The sequence below is a fragment of the Vicugna pacos genome, chromosome 15 (genome assembly GCF_048564905.1).
Source record: "Vicugna pacos chromosome 15, VicPac4, whole genome shotgun sequence".
Taxonomy (NCBI): Eukaryota; Metazoa; Chordata; class Mammalia; order Artiodactyla; family Camelidae; genus Vicugna; species Vicugna pacos.
Genome location: NC_133001.1, coordinates 9,224,507 through 9,250,045, shown reverse-complemented (window position 1 = coordinate 9,250,045; position 25,539 = coordinate 9,224,507). Strand labels below are relative to the sequence as shown.

Genomic DNA, 25,539 nt, shown 5'->3' with positions numbered 1-25,539 from the left:
CAACCACTCAGGGCTCGCTGGGCCTGGGGAACGGTGACGTCATCGTAGCTGGGCGGTGTCGGAAGGCTCCACCAATGGGAGACAGGCAAAGTGGCTTGCTTTCTGTAGCTCTTGGCCAATACTAACAAAGCAAAGGGGGCCCGGTTGTCGGTATAGAACCAATGGAAAACAGGCAAGGAGCACGAGGCGGAGTTGCGAATTCTGTCACCAATTGGAAAGTAGGGGTGGAGCCCAGGCCTTGTCAAGCGTGATCAACCAGAGAGAGGAGCGGACCCTGAGGGGCGGGGCCATGGTGCCCTTCCCCAATCGGACAGGGCCAGGGGCGGGGCATTCCTTGGAGTACCCAATGAGGAAAGCAGCCGAAGCGGGCCTGTCAAGAGAAGGGGCTGGGGGCGGGGGGACGGTGAGTCGGGGATAAACACTCCGCGACGGTGGCGGCTGCTGCTCTTCTCCGGGTTCTGTCACGGTGTCGGCGGTGCCCAGCTCACCGGTCCCCTCCCCCTTCCCGCGAGAGTCGTCGCCAGAGAAGCTCTCTCAACCCTGCTCTGTGGGGTCCACAGCGGGGCGCGGGTGTCCGGCGGCGGCGAGCCCGTGGGCAGTGGGGGTTGGTCCCGAGGCTCCGGCCCCCGGTGCAGAATGGCGGCGGCGGTTCGGATGAACATCCAGATGCTTCTGGAGGCGGCCGACTACCTGGAGCGGCGGGAGAGAGGTGCACGGGGACGGGAGGGGTCCGGCCCCGAGTGGGGTCCGGGAGCTCTGAGAGGCCCAGGGGCTCCAAGGGTGGTTGGAGGAGCGGAGAGCGCGACCGCGGGCGCTCCCAACCCCTCCAGCTCTCCCCACGCGCGGTCCGAAGGGAGGCCGCTGCTGCCCCGAAGGCAATGAATGGGGGTGGAAAAGGGACGCTGCCCCCGGGGTCCTGAGCGCCGCTTCCTCCCCACCCCGTCGCAAGTGGGTTGCCGGGGCCCTCTCAGCCAGGCCCTTGGATTACCTCACCGGGGCTCGTCCCGGCCGGCCCCCAGAGCCTGGGGCCGGGTCTCCCAGCCGGAGGAGCAGCGCCTCCCCTGCCCCCCCATCCTCCCTTCCCCGGCTCAGGCTCCCGGTGTTTGCCCCGCACCTTCGCCTGAAGCTGATCCCACTTAATACACACCAACCTGCTGGACGTTGCCAATGGGAAGCCCAGACTCCATGAGACTTGCTGTGTCTTTCTCAACAATGAGCAGCTGGAATGCTCCTTACACCTGCTCCGAATTGAGGATATTCACACAATTAAAAAAAGAGAAAAAACAACAATCATTGTTCTAAGAATTCCACCTTGCTCCGTTTAATCATTTCTATGATATTCTTTTAATGAAAAATAAATCAATTTTTAAAAGGAAATACTGTGGAGGGGAGAGAGTATTGAATGTTCTGGGCTCATTCATTAACTGGATCCTCCGGTTTTCTAGAAGCTGAGCATGGTTATGCCTCCATGTTACCATACAATAACAAGGACAGAGATGCCTTAAAACGGAGGAGCAAATCCAAGAAGAATAACAGCAGTAGCAGGTAATTTGGTAAATATTTCCTTTTCTCTTTTAGGCTATACTGCAGGTGATACAAACTGCAGAATGGAAGTTGCCTGTTGTGGTTATAATCCTGTAAATGAGGTGGTGATCGTGATTCAGTAACGTTCGCATGGTCTTAAGGGGTTGGAGGAAACTGCCCTCTGTTTGGGTTGAGGGGACTAAAAAGTAAAGAGAAATGGAGATATTTTCTATTTCGTTAGGAACTTTTTTTTAAAAAAAAACTTAATTTTGCTTTTCTTCTCTTTGGGAGTGAACATCTGGGAAACTTCAAGTGAGATTAGCAACTGACAATATTTTGCCTTCAGAAGTTGCAGATTCAGGGCAAGTTTTCTGTAATTGAAAATACTGGACATTATTCATTTTTTACTTTTCATAGTGAAGATTTTATTTAACCATGTTAAAGTATTTGGTTTGGCATAGGTGGTAGGGTTTCATATTTGACGTGTAAATTAAATACAGGGATTTGTCTGACAATCTGATTTGTCACATTGTTTATAATGGCAAAGAGGAATGACTGAGGTCAAAGCCTGCCTTTTTGGTGGTGGAGGAACATATAATATTAAAATATTAATATGCCACAGTCCTTTTATGTTAGCCTTATAGTTCTTAAAATTTGTAAATCTCACTGGAAAGTATTTGGTTAATGGTCAATGAAATCACATATTAAAGCCCTGAATGTAGTTCCTGATACATGTGAGTACTCTGTTAATGCTATTGTGCCCTGTTTTCCCCTCTTTGCCCTTAAAATATAACTAAGTTAGCTAGGAAATCTGTTTTTATTAGATCCATTCAATTAGACCTTTTATTCCAGTAAATTAAAATCATTGACATTTTCATTATTGATTTAGAACCCTTTTCCAAGTGTCCCATTCTCCTGAAAACCCCCTGCAAGTAGCTGTATTTGGTTAGCCTCTGTGCAATAATACAGCCCACTAAAAGCCAGACGGTTCCCACCTGAACCTAGAACTCACTTGTTCTTGCTGCCTCTTCTGTCTTTGATTCACCCCGTTGTCCTTAGTGTCAGTAGAATCACGGGAGGTGAGTGAGCAGCACACATGTGCCGAGCTCTTGATTAGGAAGGCGCAGGAAGGATGAACCTGTTAATTAGTTACCTGGTGGTTTTTCCTTCCCCTCCCACCTTTAGCATTATCTGAAGGTGGTAGCAAATAGATCTGTGCGTGAGTTCTGGTGGCCTTTAGGAAGGATGTTAATGCTGACTTGACTTCCGCGGTGGTACAAAACAATTTTTGTGTTGCATTTTGCTACGGTAATTTTGTTTTAATTTTTTGTTAGATCTTTGAAGCCTTTTGGTTTATTTTTCTGGAAAAGTGTGGTTCGTTTGTTACTTTAATTCTTGTCCACTCATGGTTTGAGAGGAATTGCCCACACTGATAGTCAAGGCCTGACTCTTAGCACTCTGTTTCCTCCTAAGTTTCACAAGAAAGTTGTTGAAGGGATGTTCAGTGGTGAGGAAAAAAAGGGGACGTTGTTGAAGAGAAGTAATTAGGAAAGAAAAATAGTGAGAGTTGAGAATTTCGATCCAAGAAATAGATTCTTTCTCTTCTCTTGAATGTCCAGCATTACTCCTGGAAAAATGGCTGCAACTCCAGATTTGGGGGAAAGCTCTACTATTTCTGTCAATGGATGGGGTTTGCTTTCTACAGTGAGACAGGAGACCACCACAGTTGTCCCTGTTTCTCGACTAATAATGAATTCGTGCAATAACTGAAGTGGTGCAAGGATCTCTGAGAGGCCATGATTAAACCGGGAGATGACACCAAGCAAACACATGAAGCAAGAGCAGGTTGTTGTGCTTAAATGTAATCACTTCCTTCATGACCTGTTTGGAATGACCCTTACCTGAGCAGCGAGACGTCTCCCCAGAGAATGCAGTTTGACCCCTTGATTTGAATTAGACTTATATCCAAGGCCACATATGGTCAGGATTTTGAACTGAGGTAAGGGCGATAGAGAGATTACTGCTGGTTTACATAACCATCGGTAACAGTTTCTTCTTGTTAATTTAGGTTGAAATGCTGGCCTGTTTGCTTGTAGAATCGGAGGGGTTACTTTTCCTTGGACAATACAAAACAAGATTTAGCCACAGATCAGACTTCTTGGGAAATGAAAATGCAGATCTCAAGTTTTTCTAATTGCTTGTTTAAAAAAACCAAATGAAATTGTGAATATTGAGTGTTTTGGAATCATCCAAAAAACTAGGGGGAGATGAAATCTTCTCTTTTTTTTCCTTTCATACTGATTTTTGAAATCAGTTACTAAATATTTAGAATTGAAATCCAGAGTTCTTAAAGGTATCTTTTGCTAAACTGGTAAAGCAGGCATTGGCACTCACATGAAAGAGGAAGTTTAGCACTATCCACCCATTTCTTTTGTCAGACACTGGCTATACAGCTGACTTGACATGGTGAGTCTTCGTAATCCCAAGGACTAGTTTGGCCTGGTTATCTTTTTGTTAGAATATATTTTTAAATGGTGACCTTTGACCTTTATCAGTGATTCCAGAGTTATCGAATCTTTTCAGTAACCACATGGAAAATGATTTTGACACAAGGCATGTCTGTATTCTTACAGTGCTTTAATTAAAAAGATAAATGTTTATCCATCAACAGAGTTGGCAGGCAGCCTCTGAACTGATCATTTTCTGAAAGGCCTGCTTTTTATTAAAGACAAATTGAGTTTCACTAAACCAAATGCACTTCAGTAATGCCCTAGCCATTTGATGTAAGTCCCCTTGTGAAAAATCACCATGTGTTCAACACTCTTAAGTAATTAGATAAGATCGGTAGTTTCCAAAACTCTGTTCAAAGTTTGGAAGGAGTTGTGCAGCTTATGGAATTTGTTAAAAAGATTATCTTGGGGATTACGATTTTTTTTTATATGTATCTTCAAAGAATCCAGAAATTTGGGGTGAGGGTGCCCTATGTGCTGTTATTTTGTGTAATCAGAGAGACCGTGCTCTCTTCAAATATCCACCCTGCTCTCCACCACCTTCCCAGGTTGGTCCTTGGCTGCAGTTAAACAGGGAAGTCTTGACCAACTGTTGTCATATACTTTCATCCATTTAAAAAAAATCTGTCAGACTTTGAACTTGTTACTCCTTGTTAAAACCAGAATGCCACGTGCTTTAAAGCCAAAGGTTTGCAGTTGCAGGCCTGACTCTTGTTAACTGTGATACCCTGCTGGCACTGCAGGAAGTATACCTTCAGAAAAATAGAACTGAAGAACCTTGAGGGATAAGCAGGTGAATCAGTTTAAAGCTTTTAAGTTAACGAGTTTTGAGCTTCACATAGCCTTTGTCTAGAAAACAAATATTCTAAAATTTGAAATACTGTCATTATTTTCTTGTTTTCCCTCCTAAATAAAAACTGGTATCCAAGGAGCCTTGTGGAAGAGGAGTTTTAGTGTGGGATTGGACATTTCCCATTTCAAGACTAACCCCTCCCCATACACACACCCCACCCCCAGCCTCTGGTGTGAATGAACTTCGTGGTGGTGGCCCTTGATGTAAATGGGGGGCTAGGCACTGAGGGAGGTACTGTTCCTCCGTGATTACTGTGAGAATTTATCTCCTGGGCCCAGTAAGGTTCCCATTATAGCCCCGCAGAATTCTTGACCTGAGCTTGGTCATACTTTCCTGAGCTGGTTAGATTCCAGAGAATTTCCCCAAGAAAGGTCAAGATTCAGCTCCTTTATAATGTGAGGAGCTTCCTCAAGTTTATTTATAAGGATATAAGGGCCAGTTAAGGATGAGTTGTGTGAGGAGGACACTGAAATGGCCACATTCGCTGACCTCCCGTGACCTTTGTGGAAACCTGTCCATAAATCCTCAGACCAGGCCTTATATTCATGGTCAGTTGTAAACACACTAATAGTATGATTTCACAAACACTGCCGCTTTCATCCAAGGCTCTCTAATCACTTTTACAGTTGCTCCCTCATGGCCCATGCTTGTTCAGTGGATAATTGGCAATAGTTGTTATTTCCATTTTACCGTGGGGTTAGCCGAGGACAGGATGGTAAAGAATTTTATTTCTTCCACAGTCCCAGCCAGTGGACTTCAGAGTTCACCCAAAGCGCTGCCTTAACCAGTCTGTCGTCTTTTTGTTGAGCTGAGTTCTGGAAGCCCCTTCCCAAAAATCACTTGGTAGCGACTTTCAGGAGGTTGTACCTGATAAAATAATAACTTCAGGGAGTAGAAAGATTGAGGGAGGAAGGGTTATTGTTATGCACTTAAAACTGTATCCTACAGTCACACAAGTAGCATACAATTTTGGTGTGTAGTACATCCAGAAAAAACTGCAGGGCTGGGGTGGGGACGCCACCTCCACTGTTGTGTGCTCGGCCTAGAGGATGCTTTGTGGTATTAAGTGACCCAGCTCCACATCGCACTCACTGTGCAGCTGTTTTACTCTTTGTATAAATAGACCCCTTTTATTTCCTTTCTTCAAATGGATTACTTTCCCCCTAGGGAGGGCATGCGTCTTAGTTTGTCACTTCTCCTTGAACTCTGTTGTAGATATTTACATTTATCTCATTCCCCAAGGGGACTGGTCTCTTTAGGAGGTCCCTTTCTCTGTCTTCTCTCCTACCAACTCGGGAGAGAAGGAAGTTAGAATCATGTTGGTGTGGAGTAGTCCTTTAAGACAAGAATAATCTTAACTCTTATTGTTCCCTCTTTCAGATCGACTCACAATGAAATGGAGAAGAATAGGTGAGTTGGGGATTTTGGGGGCGGGGGCCGTGTTTTGTTGTATTCTTTCTTCATCAAGTTGAGACCTGGTTGTTCTTGATTTCGCATAATGAGCACCTGATATACGAGTTCACTCAGGGCCCTCTGATCAGCTCTGCCCGTAAGCCACTTAGCCAGACCCGGGGGCTCTCTTGTTGCAAAGACCACACTCCCAGCCCTGACCCCCGCAGCCCGCTCACCTTTCCTGAGGAGTGGCCTTCTGTGGGACTGTCACAGGCCAGAGCATTTTAGGTCAGAGGCCATGTTTCCAGAAATAGTGTTTTTTTAAAAAGTACATGCTCCTGAATATAATTGGTCATGCTGTCTTAAATCAGGTCCACACAGAGATTTATATATATACACATACATATGTGTGTGTGTGCGGTTCACTTGTGAATAAAGATTCTCAAAATTCAGGCAAATACACACAGAGGAGAAAGAGGCGATGGCAATGCACTTGGAAGAGGCCGGCGCCCTCACTGGGCTCCATCTCGCCACAAGCCTGAGTTGCTTTCTTACCGGGATTACCTCTTGCTACTTATTTAAATCTTTATTTTTCAAATGAGTTAGCCTATTCGTTCTCAACTCTGGTCGCACACTAGAATCACTTGCAAAGCTTTTATTTTAATGGTTTTAAAAAATACTTTTATATTAAATACAGTATACACATATATACTTGGGGACAAGAAAACAAATTTTTACTTCTGCTGAGTTTATAAAATAACTTTCTGTTAGAGAATTTTTCAAATATACAAAAGTAGAGTGAATAATGTAATCAACCTCTTTGTATCCATCGCCCAGCTTCCACATTTACCAATATTTTGCCAGTCTTGTGTAATCAAAACCACCCCTCTCTGTGGAGTATTTTAAAGCACATTTTCTTCTATCTCTAGTAAAGACTTAAAACACACACACACACACACACACAACCACTTGCTTTTACCATGCTGAAAAAAATTAATAAATCTTTGTGGAGCTTTAAAAAAAACAAAAAACACCCCCCCCCCAACGCTGAAACCTCACCCCCAGCAATTCTGATTTAATTGGTTTGGGCGGAGATTCCGCACTAGTATTTTTTTAAAGGCTCCCCGGGTGATTCTTATGTGCAGCCAGGGCTGCAAACGATTGAACAAGCCTCATTCTGGTCTCTGAGCTCCCATCAATTTGAAATACAGGTGACCCATCCAGATCGAGGGGCCTTCTCAGTGCCCTGCACAAACAGGAGGATGGTGTGTAACGACGGCTCTGTAAACACATGCGGTTATTTGACGCGCCTCTTTGAAGAGGGAGCCTGGTTCTGAAAGCCAGGATCTGGTGTGTTTCATCGGCGGAAGGGCTGCCCAGACCCTCCCCTTTCAGTTTCTCTCTGATTGTGGTGACCATGTTTGAAATCAGAGCATCTTTATGCTTTAGGGATTTACATATCATGAACTGGAAACTCAAAAGTATCTCTTCTGAAGGCGGAAAGGCAGTCAGATGTGGCTTCTCTCTCTCATCTTTGGATTCTCTCCCATCTTCCTGCCTTTGGGGCGAACTGGGGAAACTGGGACTGTTTCTGCTGAAAAGCCTTTTAGTCCTCCTCCTCCCCACCAGGCATTTATGTTTATGACTCACATTTCATTATTCACCTTCAGGTGAGGGCTCTTAGACTTCCTGCAGCGCCGTGCCTGCAGGACTGCCACAGAATGTTAATTTTGTCATATGTTTTAGCTGATCAAGAACATTTTTTTCCTACCTACAGTGTCCCAAGAGCTTGTGCTCAGTACTGGGTATTAAATAAGTTCATACTGGGGTATTAAATCAGCTGGTTCCCATCCTAGAGAAATGTAGTTTGTCTCACGAGAAAGACACAGAGAGTTTCAGTTAACACACTGAGCGCTGAGGTCGAGGTACGCACGGGAGGCTGTGGAGGCAAAGATTCCAGAAAACTGGATTTGAAGCCATCACTGGGCAAGCTGCTTATAATTCCAATTGTTTCCAGGTGACCCGTCAACTTCTGCTTATCGAAGGGTTGGCTATCTAGTTTCCTTATTGTCCTTTCTTTTTTTGGAATTGGGTCTTCTAAGGTCTTGATAATTGTCTTCTCCAGTCTAGAGCTTGTGAACAGAAGAGAAGGAAGGACTCAAAGTTACTTAATTTAACCCCGCATTGGTTGCCGCAGTCCAGGGGAGGAGCCAAAGGTTGTCGGGTTCTTCTCGCTTGTTAGCGTGGATGCTTCCAATTTTAGGGTTTTGAGGTCAGCTCAACAGCTGCTCTTGTCTCCTTGGTTTTAGTTGCTGAATCCTATGAAAGAATACCACTCTGCTGGATGCTAATACACTTCTGCCGGTTTTCACCTTAACATCACTTTTTAAAAAAGAGTGGCATAGCTCTCAAAAAAAAAAAGCAACTTAGGAAAAGAACTTCTAATTGGATTTTTTTTTCTCTTCTCAATATTGCAAAGTTATTATACTTGTGTTAGTTATTTTTCACACAGAAACCTTTTCTGTGGCCCTTTAGAGATTCTGGATAGGTTGTGTTCATCAGGACTCCCCTATGAGGAGCTCAGCACGGCCCGTTTAATAATAATCTTGGCAATGGGAAGATAAAAGACTTCTCGAATGGTGAAGGTGGGAGGTGGTGGCAGCCACAACCGTATTTTCCATCTAATAGACCAGGTGTTCGTGGAGCCCAGGGATGCTGGGGACTCAGTGCTGGGAATCCAGAGCCCAACAAAGACCACGTCCCTGGGGCCGAGGGCTCAGTGTAGTCTCACTGTAGGTATGAGGCTGTCGCTTGACTGTGCTTCTCCAAATCTTAATTTGGGGGGTCTAGCCTCTGAAGGAAGCACCCTTGATAAGCATGTAGTAGTTTTTGCTTTTTAAAAAAACTAATCGCGTAGAACATTTTGAGAAATACAGAAAATCACACTCAAAAGTTGAATCGTCCCTCATTCTAGCAGTCCGAGGCAACCCATGGAACTTTGAAATGTCTCTTTCCCACTGTTTTGGGGAAAATAACTTTTAAAAGAATTTAGTGTAGAAAGTTGAGAAGTTCAGAAAAGCACCAAGAAAATAAAAACGACCTGTAATAAGTAGACCTTACAGCAATAACAGGTGCTGACTTCCTGCTAAGTCCCATCCCGCAGACTTCTGTGCGTGCTTTTTTGTTTAATCGATACGGGATCATATAGCAAATCACTTGCTTCCTTTCAAGCTACATTGTGAACATTTTCCAGTATCATTAAATCTCCCTTTCTAACATTACTTGTAGTGAATGTCCAGTGTTACATCATATAGATGTGTCATAATTCATTCAACCAACCCCCTATTTTAGGGTTTCCCCAATATTTCGCTAATATAAACGATGCTTCCTTAAACTGCCTTATAGATAAAGTCTCTGTCCGACACCATCATCATTTCCTTAGGACAGATTTGTGGTTATGGAATTAATGGTATACACGTTATGGTTTCTGATGTTTGCTGCTGGATTACCCACCAAGCAAGTTATAGGCCATATTTTCCTTAGACCTTCACAAGTTTACATTTTAACGTAAGACTTGTATGAATTTGATAAGTAAACAAAAAACAATGACACACAACTTGTTTTAATTTGCATTTCTGATATTACTAGCACGGTTGAACAGTTTTCATCTCTTTGGCAGTTTGTGTGTGTGTGAATTACCTGTTTAATAACCTTTGCCCAGTTTTCTACCGAGGAGTTTATCTTTTTCTTTATTTTGAAAAGGTTCTATAATACAAAGGGTATATATGAAAGAGATGGCCCCTTTGTATTATTTAACTATCCAGTTTATCGTTTACCTTTTCGGAGTCAGTCTTCTCTCACTATTTGAAGTTGCTGCCTCTGTTGTGTACTGAGTTCTTGTTTGTGGCTAAGTCTGGTTCTAGATGTGTTCTGTTCCACTGACCCACCTCATCTGCTCTTCCTGAGACAGTATACATTGTTGTAATCATTGACGTTTTAGGCACTTCAGGATCCAGTAAAGCAAATCTCTATTCTCCCCGCCTTCTTGTTTTATTTTACCATGTTCTTAGCTCTTTTCACCAGTTTATTTTTCCTTTTTTTTTTAATTTTTAATTTTTAAATTTCTTTGCAGGGGGGTAATTAGGTTTGTTTGTTTATTTAAATGGAGGTACTGGGATTGAACCCAGGACCTCAGTGCATGCTAAGCACACACTCTATCCACTGAGCGGTACCTACCCCCACTACAGTTTACTTTTCCTGATGAATTTTGCAGTCACTCCTTCAATTCCTTATCCTCCAAATTCTTTGGGGATTTTCAAAATCCAAGTTAAATAATTCCAATGTAAATTAACCTTTAAAAGTTCATGTTTACAGCGCAGAGCTTTCCAGCCAGGATGTGGTGTGTGTCTTCATTTATTCAGATCTCTTTTCTGTCTCTGAGTACTTTTGTAGGGTTTCCATGTAGATCTTGCAATTTCTTGTAAAAGGTATTCCTGAGTTTGTGTTTATGTATTTTAAAATTGCTGTTGGTTTCCCATTGTGATGCCTAATTAATTATTGTTGGAATATGCGAAATATTTTAGTCTTTAGTTGTTGTTATGTGCCCTTTACTGAAGATAATTCTGCTGTTTCCTTTTCTTAGCTGGGAATTCCTCTGGTCTGAATGCCTTCCAATGAGCCCTCCAGCAAATGGAGGCTGAGTGAATGAATGCATATATGCTGCGGCCAGTGGGTCGAGAGTCAGGTGCTCGAATGGGCTGTTTTTCAAAAGAAGGCTCTAGCATCTCCTTTAATTGCCGATGCCCGTTTTTCTGGAATGGTACACATGCAGGCCTTGCTGGAATGAGGCAGCTGGTCTAGAGAGATTACCTCTGCCAGAGTCTTCTGACCCCCATGACAAAAGATTTTTGTGTGTGCTCTGTGAGGAGGACTCAACAGCCTGATCTAAGCTGTTATTTTCATCCGGTCCAACAGTATTTCAGTGGCATCTGGTCTGGCATGAGAAACCATTCCAGCCAGGTCTCTTCTGGCAGGATGTTCTAATTCACTGCAGTTCCTTATAGTTGTTTCTCTGGGGTCCTGGCTTTTCAGATGGCCACGCTCCGCGTATCGGAAGGGGTAGGGCCTGCCTTTTGCACTGCGCCTGAGCTGTGGTGTGCATTGCACCACTCTTACCACTACTGAACGCCCTTGACCACATTCAGATTTCACCCTGGGATGTCGTAACAGACCCACACTGCTTTGTTGCCACATGGGGTGAAGGGCACAGCCTGGTTGTTACAAAGGAGGGAGGGAGCTCTCCGTGTGCAAAGCTGCTCTATGGAGATGGTGCGGGGGGGCACTCAGATCTGTACCACCGGAGTCCACCTTTCCCAGACTACACCTCTTGGAAGAACTTAGAGAAGAAACATGCTGCTTTTTCAGCCGGTTTCCAGTCCCCTCCTGGGAACACTGGAGGCACCCCCTGACTTTTTGTCATAGACGTGAATAGTCTATGGGAATAGGTGCGATTGAGCTAGCAAGTACTAGTTATAATATACATCTTGTATTTTTTAAAAATATGGGCTCTAGAAAGGAAAAATTAAATACTTGTGTATTGAATACTTCTAATAGAAAAGTGATTTTATTAGTTTAAAACGTAGCCCCCGTGAGTCGCTGTTCGCGCACCGTCCGCTGAGTGCCGTGTTTCCCGTACGGCTAGCGTGTGTCACCACCGTTGTGTATTGTACAAAGATGACTGTCACAGTTATGAGAAATCTCCAGAACCTTCCAAGGTTCCACTTAAGTCAGTAATAATGATGCATTTGGCAACTGTTTATAAAGGGATCATTTTAGAAACAGGAGACTACGTTTTTCCTCAAAGCATGACTTGTAGTCTCCACCTAGATTTTTTGTTTAACCCAATAAGGCTTTGTTCTCAATCCAAAATCTGGAAAAGATTGTGATCTCTGTGATCTATAATCACTTGTAGGGAGTAATTTTTGACCCTTTAAAGGGTCCTTTTAGCCTATACTAAATACTCTTTTTTTTTTTTTAAATCACTATAGAGTTTACACATACCCATAGCTGAAATTATTTTTCATTCAAACTCCAACCATTCTATAGGATTTATAAAGCTATTTAATTGGCTAAGTCTGTGTCCACACAAAGGGAGGAGAAAATAGGATATTGTTTATGTAACTTTTTTTCCCCCTTCTTTGGTTAATCATTTTAGGCCCAATTTTAACGAAGACTAGTACTCAGTGAGGTCCCGTGTATCATGTTCATTAAGTAGGGCTTTCCTCAAAGAGAAGGGGCATGAATTACCAAGGATATCGGATTCTGCTCTTAGGTCAGCGTCTGCAGGTGCATTATTATTTCTAGGCTCCAGGGGGTTAACGTGAAATAGAAGACTTGGTCACTTTCATTATTTGGTAATGAAAGAAACAGAACATTCGGACGCACAGGAGGCCTGCAGCATGCGAATGAATGGGTAAATGCATGTGATCTATTTGGAAAGGAAAAAAGCTTCTGATAGGCTATGAAAGCAAAAACCTTTATGGAGAAGTTAAGTCAAACAAGATGTGGATGAGGGAAAAGAAAGAATGATTGGTAGAGGGCAAAGGGGAGCCCATTCTAGAACTTTCAGTGGGAGCTGATATTTGTCTTGGTCTGAAGGTAGCTCAGATAGATAATTCTGCAATGATTTGTTTACATGTTTGATCACTCCAGCTAAATTTTAAGTGCTTCCAAGGCAGGCACTTGGCCTTACTTAACATTTTATCCCCAGCACCCAGGAAGGTGGCAGTGCATAACAATCCTCAGAAATCTAGTGGAATAAATGAACGAAAGAGCCAAGGGTACGTTTCAAGATTTCTGCCTGTGAACCTAGTCACTTATCTGCCCTCTGCACTGGCTGCCATCCTGTTCACTCTGCCCTGACCTGACTCGTTCTTTTGTCGTGAAAATCTGAGGGAGAGAGTTCAGTTACACCTTCAGTAAAGAAGAGTGACCTCTGACAACAGTGCCTCCCTCACAGTCACACACACACAGTCACACACAGTCACACACACTCAGAGTCACACACATACACACAGTCACACGCACACCTGATTTCATACCATTCCTGGCCTTGACTACATCCAAGTCGGGAAGAACTTTAGGGCTGACACAGTAAATTCAGGGGCGCTCTCTGTAGACAGCACATCCACCTGTAGTATTCTTTTGTTGCATCTTTCCCCCAATTTACAATCTCTTGGCCTGAGAGAGAGAGGCATGGATAGAATCAAGAAGTTCAAGTCTCAAGGCAGAGATAAAACAGAGCAGCATCCAGAACTGTCTGAGAGCAGCGGCGAGCCCAGGGGCCTTCTTGTCAGTGCCAGAGCTCGGGGCGGAGGCAGTGTCCCAAACAGGCTAGAGCCCACTTCATTAATGACTCCCTTCACTTGGCATTTTTAATTTTCCATAATTCATGGTTGACAAGGGTTAAGTAAAACTGCCAACAGGACTGTGTGGGACCCAAATATACTTTATATTCAGATCTTCAGTGTATTTGGAATCTATTCTGATGTTAACCTCCCCCCTCCTCTGCTATTTTCTGAATAATGCGTTCTTGCTCCAAGGACTTGCAGTCGTATCTCTCTTCTTAAGTCTCTTCCTGGGAATTTTTTTCTTCTTTTCTGCACTTGAACTTGTCTGTCTCTTCCTGTATCAGTATATTCTGCTTTTAATCATGGAAGATTTAAAATACAATTGAATAAGTGGTATAGCACGTTCCTCTTCATTCTTTTCCTTTTTCAAACATTTCAGCGGTCTCACACATTTATTCTCCTAGGTGAAGTTTTAGACTAATTTCCCAGCATTAAAAAGAACACTGCTGAGATTCCCCCCCCCTCCAAGAATTATGTTAAATTTGTAGACAGACTTGGGTCACATTGGCATTTTTGCTTCGAAGGTTCATATCTAGGAATGTGCTGTTTTTCCCGTTTGTTCAGATTTTCTCATGTCAGCACAGTTTTTATAGTTTTCTTCCCAGAGATGCTTCCCAAACGGTTTTAAGTTTGTTGTTAGATATGCTGTCCCTTCTTCCTGCTGTTGTAGGAGATACTTTAGGTTCTCTGGATATGGATAACACATCCAGAGACGTGCTTGGATTTCCAAGGTCGATACTTATTGCCCTGACTTTTATTTGCCTTTGGCTGTTGCACTGGAGATAACAGGCGGAGGTCCCAGGGTGCTTCGGATCCTTCCGTCCCGACCTTGGCGTCCCTCCTAGCCCTGCCTCTACGTGATGTAGGTGGCCACCAAGGAATCTCCCCTTTGGAAGCATTAGCTTTGTGAAATCCTTGCTAAAGTTTTAAATGTTTAAAAAAAAAATAGTACCTTTAGCATAAGTGAGATCTGCATTTCCATAGAAACTGGGTGAGATTTTCCATTGAATCTTTTAATGACAAGAGATGTCCATTTTCCTTAAAGAAGCATTTAGTGAATTGGATTTTACAGCCAGTCTCTATTTGCCTAGTGAGACACTCTTGAGTTCCCTATTGATTTTGAAAGGAATATGTTAGGGTTATAATTATGTGTGTTTGCTCCCAGCAATTATCCTTCCTCAAAGGAAGCTAGGATTGAAAGAATAACCACCACCATATGCAGAGTGCTTCATGTCAGACCCTGGCTGGGGGCTTCCACACCCTGTCTCAGTTAATGCTCACAGTGGTCCTCACAAGGAGGCATTGTTGCCCCCCCCACCCTCCCTCCGCTGCCAAGGAAACTGATGCTACGTGGAGTTAAGTAATTCACTCAAGGCTGCACAGGAAATAAATTGGCAGAGCCAGGATCCCAAACCTTTACCCTTAATCACTACACTCATATTGGGTTGTATAGTGTCTGACAGAGTCAGAATGTAAAAATAATTAAAAACAAAAATAAATAAAACTTGAGATACTAAAAAAAAAATTACTGAACAGAAGCTCTAGTTTGAAGTTCTAGTTTGTATCTAGTTTAGTTATCACTAGTTAGAGACCACGTTAGATTAACATCAGAATAGATCCCAGTCAGCATCTCTGACTGTAGCTCGGATCAAAGATGGGTTCCTGTGCTCCTGGAGACCAGAGGTGTATCAGCCCAGTCAGAATAAGGAGGGCAATATTCCTGAGAGTCAGCAGGTGAGGTTTGTCAGAGCTCATCACCTACAAAGCAGCTGGATCGGAGCAAAAAGAGGAGGCAGTTGAGGCAGGAGGGAGCCGGGATCTGGCACTACCCTTTTCTGCTGGGGGTGGGGAGCTGGGAGGCCCGTCTTGACAACAGAAGGAGGTCTGTGTGAATACGTGATGAGAGGGGATCAAGCACGGGTCAGATGGAGGTATTGAGGGGCTCCCTGTTGAGAATATGTAGTGAAACCCCTGCTAGTTCCCCAAAGAGGAGTTAGACCTGGGTCTCAATGGGACAGGAGGCCCCTTCTTGAAGGCCAGAGCCCTGGGCCAGGGAATGGTCAGGGCTGAGGGCTGAGGGCTGGGACAAGAGCTTGGTCTACTAGTTTTGGATCTAGGCGCTCCATGGGTGCCCGGGGCTGGCTGAAGGATTCCAGGTCCTGGCCTGAGGGTGGGGGTGTGTCTCAGGGTTCAGGACCCTCTGTGGGAGCAGAGGGGTCTGTGTCCTTTCTCGTCTGGTTCAGGAATTGAACTTCACTACTGTGTGATGAAACTGGGCCTGCTTCATACATCTCTTCCCTCTCCTGGGGTTGGCTCAGGTACCGGCCTGGGGATGTGTCTGCAGGTGGGCAGGGCAACCGTCAGGCTGGAGCAGGCCAAGGAGGGCACTGCCACAGACACCAGTTGGCCTTGATCTCTCCAAAAATCCAGAAAGCTCTCTGCTCCTATTTTCATAAAAAATAGGCCGGGAAACACTGAATGAACGTGTACTATGGTAAGCGTGAATTAGGCATGTGGCTTATTTCGAGTTTCACAACTGGGCATGTTCTTTGGAAATGCACGTTTGGGTAGGGAAATTGTACTTTCTGGGCTAGACTCCCTGGGTAACTAGAAATGATGATGCATGGAGAGATGACTTTATTATTTTTATCAGTAGACAAACTTCCTTGAAAATTTACATACTCATATCTGTAGATAAACCCACGTCGTAAAAGGACCAGTATGACACTGTTCTGAATCATGCAGTCTTTGCAAACAATGAGCAGGCTGAAAAATGTCTCAATCTAATTTTAATTTTTGAACTTGAAAAAAAAATTGGGTCTGTAAACTTTGTGGAGAGTATTGGACTGCTGTGTAAGTGACTAGTCATACTTCCTCATGGTGTTTCTAATAACATGATCTGTTTTCATGGCTCTTTTTGAATGTTACCCGAGGTGAACAAAAACATTTTATACACAGATTCTGTTTGGGGTTTTGTCCCTCGTGCAATAGTGGGAGGCGCAAACCCCTAATGTGAGTCTTTGTTTGTGGCCATTCCAGGTGGGCAGGTTTTCAGAGCACGTGGAAGCCTTATAGTAAGGTGTTTGGACCATTCCATCTTCCTGGCTCGGGACTGAATGCTGGACTCCTTGAGCTTGTCAAGGCTTAGAGGGCCCTTGGAGAGTCTAGGACCACCTCGAAAGCCAGATGAGGAAAGAGGCTCAGAGCAGATGAGGCAGGGGGCTCAGATCTACCTGTGAGATCTGCCTTGGGGGAGCATCCCAAATCCTTGATGTGAAGGATGTGCATTGACTTCCTTGGTCAGCATCAGGCGCATTGACCTGTATTAGAGCTTTATGAAGCAGTTTTCTTCGTTTGATCCCAACTTTTACTAATACGACAAAAAATTTTAAGAGGGAAAAAAATGGGCAAACTAAGCTTTCCGGTTGTCTCCCAGTTCAGTTGGAGAGTGGCCTCCCAGGCTCCTGGGAGCTCTACTCCAGGTCGCTCTGGGGGAAGGCAGTGGATGTGTGTCTAAAACCCCAGGACCCTGCACGCTGCTGAAGGTGCAGAGATGTGGTAGGGATGGATTCTGCCCCGAGAAGCTTGAAGTCTAGAGGAAAAGATGACACCATCCAAGCAGCAAACATGCATTAAGCGTATGGGAGGGGAAGGCACTGTGACAACCCGAGTAAGTTGTCGCCCCCACTTTCTAGGGGGTTGGCAGCGAATGGTTAACAAATATCAAAAATTCCAGGCAGAACAGTGAGTTTCCCAATGAACAGTATAAACAAATAAGTACGCAGACAATGGAGGAATCACTGTGGACTGGAATGGCCTTTGAGGAGCTGGTGGGCTGAAGCAAAAACGCTGAATCTTGGCTCTTTCTCACATTCATGGAGAATCTGCTAGGTTCTCGGATAAACCAAGGTTTCAGTGAAGTATTAATTTCCAGAGTTTTAGGGACTCCTGTGCATCTGGTCAGTCTGTACCGAACACCCTCTCTTCAGCGGGTCTCTGCGTCTTGTGCTCCACATGGCCTTTCTCCCGCTTTGTCCCCCTGCGCCATTCTGTCGCGTTCCAGGACCTGCGTGTGGTCACCTCCAGCTGTCAGCATGCTTGTTAGCATAGCAGTACCACTGACATGCTTTTCCCTTATTTTTAAAAATTTAACTTTTTGAATGGTTGCAAAACCAAAAAGTATAGCAAATTATTCAGTAAAACTACCCCCCCGACCCGTCTGCGCCTAGGCACTGTTAGTAGTTCCTTCTGTGTCATTCTAGACTTTGTCATACAAGAAAACATGAATATAGATAATTATTTCTCCCCTATTTTCACCCAAAGATAGCATGTTATTTGCATGGCTCGATATCTTGCTTTTCTTCACTTAGCGCTGTATCCTAGTGCTGTTTCCTTGTAGAACGTAGAGCACGTTTCCAGTCTGTTTCCATAGCTGCATGGTTCTCCACTGTTTGGATGCACCATAGTTTATTTGATCAGTTCCCTATTGGTGATGAGTTGGGTTGTTTCAAGTCTGTGCTATTATAGATCAAGTTGTAACAAATAACCCTGCACATCTGTCATTCACGTGTGTAAATATCATTTTTGGCAGGTGCAGTTGTAGTGATTTCGTGGTCCTGAAGTGGGAAAGAGAAGCATCAGTTCAAAGGATTCTCTCATTGGCATGGCATTACTTTCTGAACTTGGGTGTTCTGAGGTTCACATCATATCCCAGAAACCTTGAAATAACCTGATACATGTGCTTAATAATAGTGGACATTAGTCTCTACCCTTCCACCTGTATTACAGACTTAACTTTAGAAAACCTTGGGTTTTGCTTTTCCTTGGTTTTTGCTAGAGCTGTCTAATTTCAAAAGATGTTCATTTGGCCAGAAGTCATCGCTGACATTTGCTATCACTGGGCCTGAGTAACTTGGGACTCTCTGAGAACTTGTTCTCCCGGGTGCCTTCTGACCGGCTAGTTAAGTCTCAAATGCTACTGTGATCTTGTTTTCACAGACGGGCCCACCTTCGCTTGTGCCTGGAGAAGTTGAAGGGGCTGGTGCCACTCGGTCCGGAATCAAACAGACACACTACGTTGAGCTTATTAACAAAAGCCAAATTGCACATAAAGGTAAGTGCCTCCTGTGATGCCTTTTTATCTTGACCTGCCCAGTGAACGTTTGCTGTTATGAGGGACATCAAATGTGAATCTCCAAGGCAGTCCTCTCCTCTGAGCGCCTCCATCCTGCCTCTTGGATGAATCCCAGACTCAGCACGTCCAGAACCCAATGGAGTAGTTCTCCCCACTGTGCACCGGAAGTTAAATTGTCCATCCAACTGTCCACCTGCTGGTTCAAGCCAGACACCTAGGCTCATCCTTGATCTTGTCATCATCTTGCTCCTTAGTCAAATGTCGACATCCAGGACTTCCATGTTTCACAGTCTGCTCTATTTCCATAAACTCCATCATCTCCCCAGTAAACTCCTGAGGGGCCCCCTCAAAGCTCATCTCCATGCTTCCCAAGAGCAGTCCTGCGAGAGCTCAAATCAGCATGCCACCATGTTTAAAATTCTTCTGTGGCTCAGGACACACTGTGTCACCAGGCCTGCCTCACCCGGCCCTCCCCTGTGCGTGCAGCAGCGGCTGGTGCCAGACGCTCCCCTTCCTGCTCCAGCCCTTCTTTCTGTCCCTGGCACTTGTCAAGTTCTCTCACCACAGGGCCTTTGCACGTGCTGTTCCCACTGCCTGGTATGCTTTCCCTTCCTTTCTTCACCCAGTTAATTTCTTGTCATGCTTCAGAACTCAGCACAGGTTCAGCAGTGCAGGGAAGCCTCCTTCCTGCAACAGAGAGTTATTATTATTGGGCATCTTTCTCTCTCAACACATGTCACAATTGACGTCTGACTGGTTTGTGTGACTGTTTGGTTGCCTCCATCCTCTGTTAGAATATAGACTCTACAAGGGAGGCGACCTGGTCTTTGTGTTCACTTTGTATTCCCAGCACCTCTCGGAGGGTCAGAAACCGAGTCAGCACTCGGTATGTGGCTTGAATAGCCCCTGAGAGCCAGAGCCACAATCACTGTTTAGTCTGTTTTTATAGTCAGAGTCCTGACCTGACAAATGTCACTTGGATTATGATTAGTAGCCTACATACATGGGCGTTCTGGGGGAAAAGAACCCCTGATTAGAACAAAACCACCACAATTAGACAATCTTCATAATCGGAGAAGATAGAGATCTGTTAAAAAAAATCCAAGGAGATGTGTTCTCTAAGCTCCTAGGTTGGACAGTTTGGAATCAGGACTTCAAAAGGGACTATTATTTCCCTAAGTGAACTGCGATCTGGCATATGCCACAGAGAAGCGCCTGTGTCACTGGGACGCGTGCGGAATAGGCATACTTTGAAATGGAAGCGTGTTTCCTGAGCTCCCGTCACGTGTAGGGCTGTAGCTCAGAGCCTGGGTGTTCAGGGCATCATCACAGACAAGGGGACCGGGCCGGTCTTGTCAGCCTCACCGTCGAGGGTGCCGGGATCCCAGCGCTGTGGACACCGGAGAAGTTAGATGAGGTCAGGAGGCGCCGGCCTGTCGGCTTCCCATCCCTGCGACACGGCCAGTGGCTCCTGAGGGCCACCGGCACCTCTCACGGCCGGGCAGGGAGAGGCAGGGTCGTTACCAAAACGGAAACCCACCTGTGAGCACCAACACCTGCCCCTTTGACCCGCAGAAACTTGAAGATTGTGACAGAAAAGCCATTCACCAAATAGACCAGCTGCAGCGAGAGCAGCGGCACCTGAAGAGGCAGCTGGAGAAACTGGGTACCGAGAGGATGCGGATGGACAGCACCGGCTCCGCCGTGTCCTCCGAGCGCTCGGACTCCGACAGGGGTGAGCCCCCCGCCCGCTTCCCCTTCCCGCCGGCCCGGCCCGGCCGCCTGGCTCCCCGGCCCGAGTTCCCCCCACCCGCCCTCACCCCAGCCCCCCTGTCTTGTCCCCCCAGAAGAGATCGACGTGGACGTGGAAAGCACGGACTGTCTCACGGGCGACCTGGACTGGGGCAGCAGCAGCGTGAGCGACTCGGACGAGCGGGGCAGCACGCAGAGCCTGGGCAGCGACGAGGGCTACTCCAGCTCCGGCATCAAGAGAATAAAGCTCCAGGACAGTCACAAGCCACGTGTCGGGCTCTGAGAGAGAGAGAGGGCGCTCGGCTGCCTCCCGGACGGCTCTGATTAGGTAGCGTATCGGACCTGCCCACAGCCCCCTTGCACGTCACCTTCCATGTCCCACCTGCGCCAGTGTCAGCTTTGTACAAGTGTTCAGGGGAGCACTTAGGATCGTAGGTTTCTGAGTGCATCCTCTAGCTTCTCTCTCTCTCTCTGTACAAACTCGTCTCTGAGAGACCGTACATTCCAATCGATTCGAAGCACCCAAAAATTCTTAGACCGAAAAAGCAACTCTCACATCTCAGCCATCTCCCCCTCGTGTGTACTGTCCCCTCCCTAGTGTCTCCCAGTCCTTTCTTCCAGTTTGCTGGCTTCCTACGTTCCTTGCCCAGCAGAAATGTCCGAACGTGTCTCGTGCTTAGGAAACTGAAGGAAACAAACTTTTCAAGTTGAGATCCTGAACTCAGAACTCCAAAGTAAGCTTTGAAAGTGGCATTTAAGAGCACTTAGGCCTGGCCCGCACCCCCAGGGAGGAGTCAGGGATGCCTCCAGCACCCTCCCTGCACACACAGCCCGCGCTCACGCCCCCGACCCGCGTGCGGACGAAGCAGTACTTGTGACTCTCAGCTGAACACCTGGCGAGCGCATCTTTGGGGTGGCCCAGCCCGTGAAAGGTCCAGCATTGTCTGTTCGCACAGACACAACGGTACAATCTGTTTTTGTGCGCCGTCCCGGGGACCGTGCCGGGTACCGCTCTCGAGCCACGTTCCCCTCAAAGTTGGTCATGCTACTCATCTCTGGAATATTTTTTTTTCCTACCTCAGAGATAAACGAGATCTCCATTTCCCACTTAACGCAAAGTGATTATGCTCTGGTTTGGTTTTTTTTTTTTTCTCCCAAATAAGCGACATTTGGTCCAATTCTAATCTATTTTCCTATTTAACTTTCAGCAATAACTGAGCTTTGGGACTAGCTGAGCTAGTGTCCATCATCAATGAAAGGAAAAATCCACATTTCTACGCCCTGTTGCAGGTGAACAGGAGGGGATGGTACCATTCCTAGAATTCCTCTCCTTCTCAGTTATTTTTGGATACACCCAGAAACTTCTTTATGGAGGCTTTTGGGTAGATAGTTTAAAAGGCCGATTTTCCTTTTTGGTTATGGTTTCTCCCTCAAGTGGACCCCCAGTTTGTAGCATTTTTATTTAAGCTAAAACAGAGCACATGTGTATGTACATAAGACACAGTAAATCTATAAATACTATTTATTCATTTTATATAAAACTAATGTAATGGGAAAGAAATTCTTATGACTTTGTGCTTTTATAGATGTTCTAGAAACTTTGTATGTAGGTAGCTCCAAAATTGGTTCACGCCCCTTAATATTTTAGCATTCATATTTTTGAGGTCTCGATGTTTTCAGCCTCTGGCGAATCTTTTTCATTGAATTTGAACCATTTGTAAAATCTGTGACGCTGAAACAGAGTGTGTCACAAGGTGATGACATTCCTAGACTCCACAGACGCACTGCAACCTTAAGGGCTCAACGGCTGAAGCAGTGGCGGGGTGGCCAGCGGGCTCCCCGGGCCCGTGGCCCCCAGCCCGCCCAGCCTCCCACTCCTCAGCGCCGCCTCCTTCCCCGCGACTCACAGTTCAAAGGCACTGCACGCGGAAGCTCGTTCTAGACCCCAAGAGAGTCTAAACAAAGCAAGGTTACTTCTGTGTTTGGTTTTGCTTTTTAACGATTCTTTGCCGTATTGAAACAAAATCTTTTTGATTGGAAGTCGCAGGTTCCTAAATGATTCCAAAGTCATCTGTCATTCTTCTGGTTTTGTTCTGCTCTGGTTTTTCTCTTCTTTGCCGCTTTGGGGAGGGGGAGGGGCAGGTGACACAAAGGAGGTTTTTTGGTTTTTTTTTTTAAATCGTTGGAATCTTTTCCAATTACCAGCTGAAGATTTGCACTGAAATACAACTTGTATGCCTTTTGCATTTTTAAAGCCTGCTTCCTGAATTTAAGCAGAGTGATTGATAGTGTTCAAAAGAGCCAGCTCAGCCTGTAACATGTTTGAAAAAGATATATCTGCACTTTGAGGTCCCTTTTGAATGCCATTCGCTGGACCTCAAGCATTTTGTTTAATCGCTACGTTCAAGCGCCTCACAAGTCCACGATGCTGGATGCTGTTTGGCATCGAAAACTCCAGACTTTGGACAAAGCTTGTGGGCTTGCACTGGGGGAGGGAAGGGAACAAAACTTGTGTATCTGTTTGTTTAATTTAGAAATAAGGCATCTGCGAGATGCCATCATTTTCTGTGTTTTAATTGTTGTGCCTTTCAGTTAAACTGCATTTTTGTCTTTTGGTTGAAATATGAAATGTACTGTCCCAATATAAAATAGTAATTATTTGACCTTTGCACTGTTTGTCTGGTCCTTTTCAATTTGATTGCATATAAATGTGGAACTTGATAGATCTCTATATTTTTAATGCACTTGTGATAAACTGACACCAGGGTTAGACATGCCTTTCAGAGCTCGAGGTAGACCGAGTCGGCGTGCCAGACGGGCCTCTCTCTAACCAAAACTGTAACCTTCAGGACCAGCAAACTCAGCCCAAGGCAGCTAACCCCCTTCCCCACGTGGCTGATCAGCAGCCCTGATGGCCAACCTGTCCTCTCATTCACTGATCCACCAGCATGACTGTTAAGAGCTATACAGTGGTTTTGATTCTGTTTGTTTTTTTCCTTTTTTAAGCAAAATGGAAAAGCTTTCCTTTAGGGTTGTTGTGGGGAGGGGACGGGCAAAGATATAAACCCCAGCCTTTAAGACTTTGAACTCTTGTACGTAAATATAGATGTGTGTAAATATAGGCACATGCATATTTTTATGTGAAAACTCGTTTTAAAAAACTAAAAAGGAATCTAAACTACACTCTTATTGATACCACTGCAATGCAGATGGGAAGATAAGGGTACGTAGTCCCATTTAATTTCATGCAGTGAGAAAATACATATGTGTGCTTCTGTTAACATCCCACGAAGCCTGGCCTCCAGGCCTGTTGGCTCAGGATGGCAGGCGGGCACCCAGGGCATTTGTTTCCTTTCGCTAAGCAGAGCTCTGGGCTTCAAGGTGCTCGTAGTGACTGCTGCTCCTTTCTCTAGTCACAGATCTAATGCTAGTGACTCAAAGAGCAGGACCTAGATTTTCCTCCCTGTCAACCCAAAACGAAAATCATTTCAGTGCCGATTCAGGACCGAGCACTAAGTAGGCCCTGACCCTGCAATCGGCCACTTGAGCGGTTTTGGGTGGTTGTTTTGTTTTTTTAAAGGTGGGCATTTTCCTGTAACCTCTACTTTTTTCAAAAGAAACAAAGGGTCCTTACCTGGGTTTCCGATGGGCCTCTCTTCTCCGTCCCTGAAGTGGCCAAAAGCAAATCCTGGGGCGTGGGGGGTAAAAGCGTAAACTAGGTAGGGCTGTGATGCTCAAAATGACTGTCTTGCAATATTTTGGGGCTCAGTAATGGATTTTGTGGGCTTTCTTCTTGCCTCTCCCCAACCTTTAAAGAGAAAACTTATTTTTGAAAAGTGTACACGTAACACATGATTTAGGTTTTTATACAGTACTGTATTGGCAAGAATACCACTTTCCTTGTGCTTTGTAACCTGTTTATTCCCCCGAATCTCACTCCTTTCTTCTTTCCCCAAGTTTCTTTGTCTTCCCCCTTGACCTGCCCTGTGTGCTGAACACCAGGAAGTCAGAGGCTGCAAGGCAGGCCCCTGCATGTGAATCTGGTCTTTTTCTATGTCTCACTCTTGGATGCAGTATGCTTAGGTAGCTGGCTACTCCTGACTTTAAAAACCCTTCCCGGGAGCAGATGACCCAAAGGCCCTTTTTTCTCATCCTCCGTGGTCAGATCTCTGTAGACTGTGGGTGGTTTTGTTTGCAAAGATCCGTGGGCCTGGGGTTGGGGATATGCAATTTATCATGATTTTTTTTCATTAATACTTATTACATGGATGATGTTCTTACCCTGTCTTCTTCTGAAAGAAGAAATAATTGCCTGGCCCTGCTAACATCAGCTACTGAATGGCTGAAGAAATTGAATCTCTTTTGTCTTCTCACCAAAATCATAAAGCAAGACTTAGGGAAGCATGGAATTCTAAGTTTTCTCCAGATTTCAAAGTTTGATTTCTCACGCTGTCGGGAGCGGGGTATGGAGGTTGAGAGGGCATCTTCACGTCAGCTTTGACCAGAGACCCAGGCTTGCCTTGGCCCTTGTGTCTGGGATTGGTGCTCTGGGAACGATGCTGTTAACCGTTAGTGCTGGAGGCCCTCTTCTGATGCTAAACACAGTCTAAACAGGGGAGCAGCAGACGAGAGAGCATGAAATTCTGTTTCCAGATGTTCATTTCATTATGTAAATACGCCGCCAATGTAAATCCTGTGTCAAGACATAGACAATGGTGCTTTTTACTACAGTTAGTACATGCATTTTTAGAACTACTCCATGTTTTAGAGAACCTTTGCTGTGTATATGTAAACTTCTGTATTGTTCCACCGTTAACAAAAAATAAATTATTTCATTATGAAAGAAATTTCGGTCTTCCTGATGTTTTGTATCCCCGTTTAACCTCTTATGGTTTTTACTTACAGACCCAAGTTAATCAGATTTCTCTTTCCTTTTAATGTCATGGAAGATTCGCGGGCCCACAG

The 25,539-nt window shown here is 45.1% G+C and overlaps 1 protein-coding gene across 2 annotated transcripts; it reads left to right on the top strand.

The window, feature by feature from the left end:
* The first annotated feature begins 368 nt into the window (after nucleotides 1–368).
* MXD1 (MAX dimerization protein 1) lies at nucleotides 369–23,237 on the top strand. Of its 2 annotated transcripts, none has more exons than XM_006201549.4 (6): nucleotides 369–709; nucleotides 1,446–1,545; nucleotides 6,268–6,297; nucleotides 18,687–18,801; nucleotides 20,398–20,557; nucleotides 20,673–23,237. In XM_006201549.4, the coding sequence occupies exons 1-6, from the start codon at nucleotides 637–639 to the stop codon at nucleotides 20,855–20,857; spliced, it is 663 nt and encodes a 220-aa protein (XP_006201611.1). In that variant the 5' UTR covers nucleotides 369–636; the 3' UTR covers nucleotides 20,858–23,237. The 2 variants fall into 2 exon arrangements, with proteins under 2 accessions (XP_006201611.1, XP_006201610.1); XM_006201548.4 differs by having other exon boundaries at nucleotides 371–709; nucleotides 20,670–23,237.
* The last annotated feature ends 2,302 nt before the right edge of the window (nucleotides 23,238–25,539 follow it).

What these genes read in the sequence shown, in the direction of transcription:
- MXD1 (XM_006201548.4), top strand. Translation starts at nt 637, where the DNA reads ATGGCGGCGGCGGTTCGGATGAACATCCAGATGCTTCTGGAGGCGGCC. An exon ending in AATGAAATGGAGAAGAATAG is followed by an intron (nt 6,298 to 18,686) that starts GTGAGTTGGGGA and finishes TTGTTTTCACAG; the next exon opens with ACGGGCCCACCTTCGCTTGT. An exon ending in AAGCCAAATTGCACATAAAG is followed by an intron (nt 18,802 to 20,397) that starts GTAAGTGCCTCC and finishes TTTGACCCGCAG; the next exon opens with AAACTTGAAGATTGTGACAG.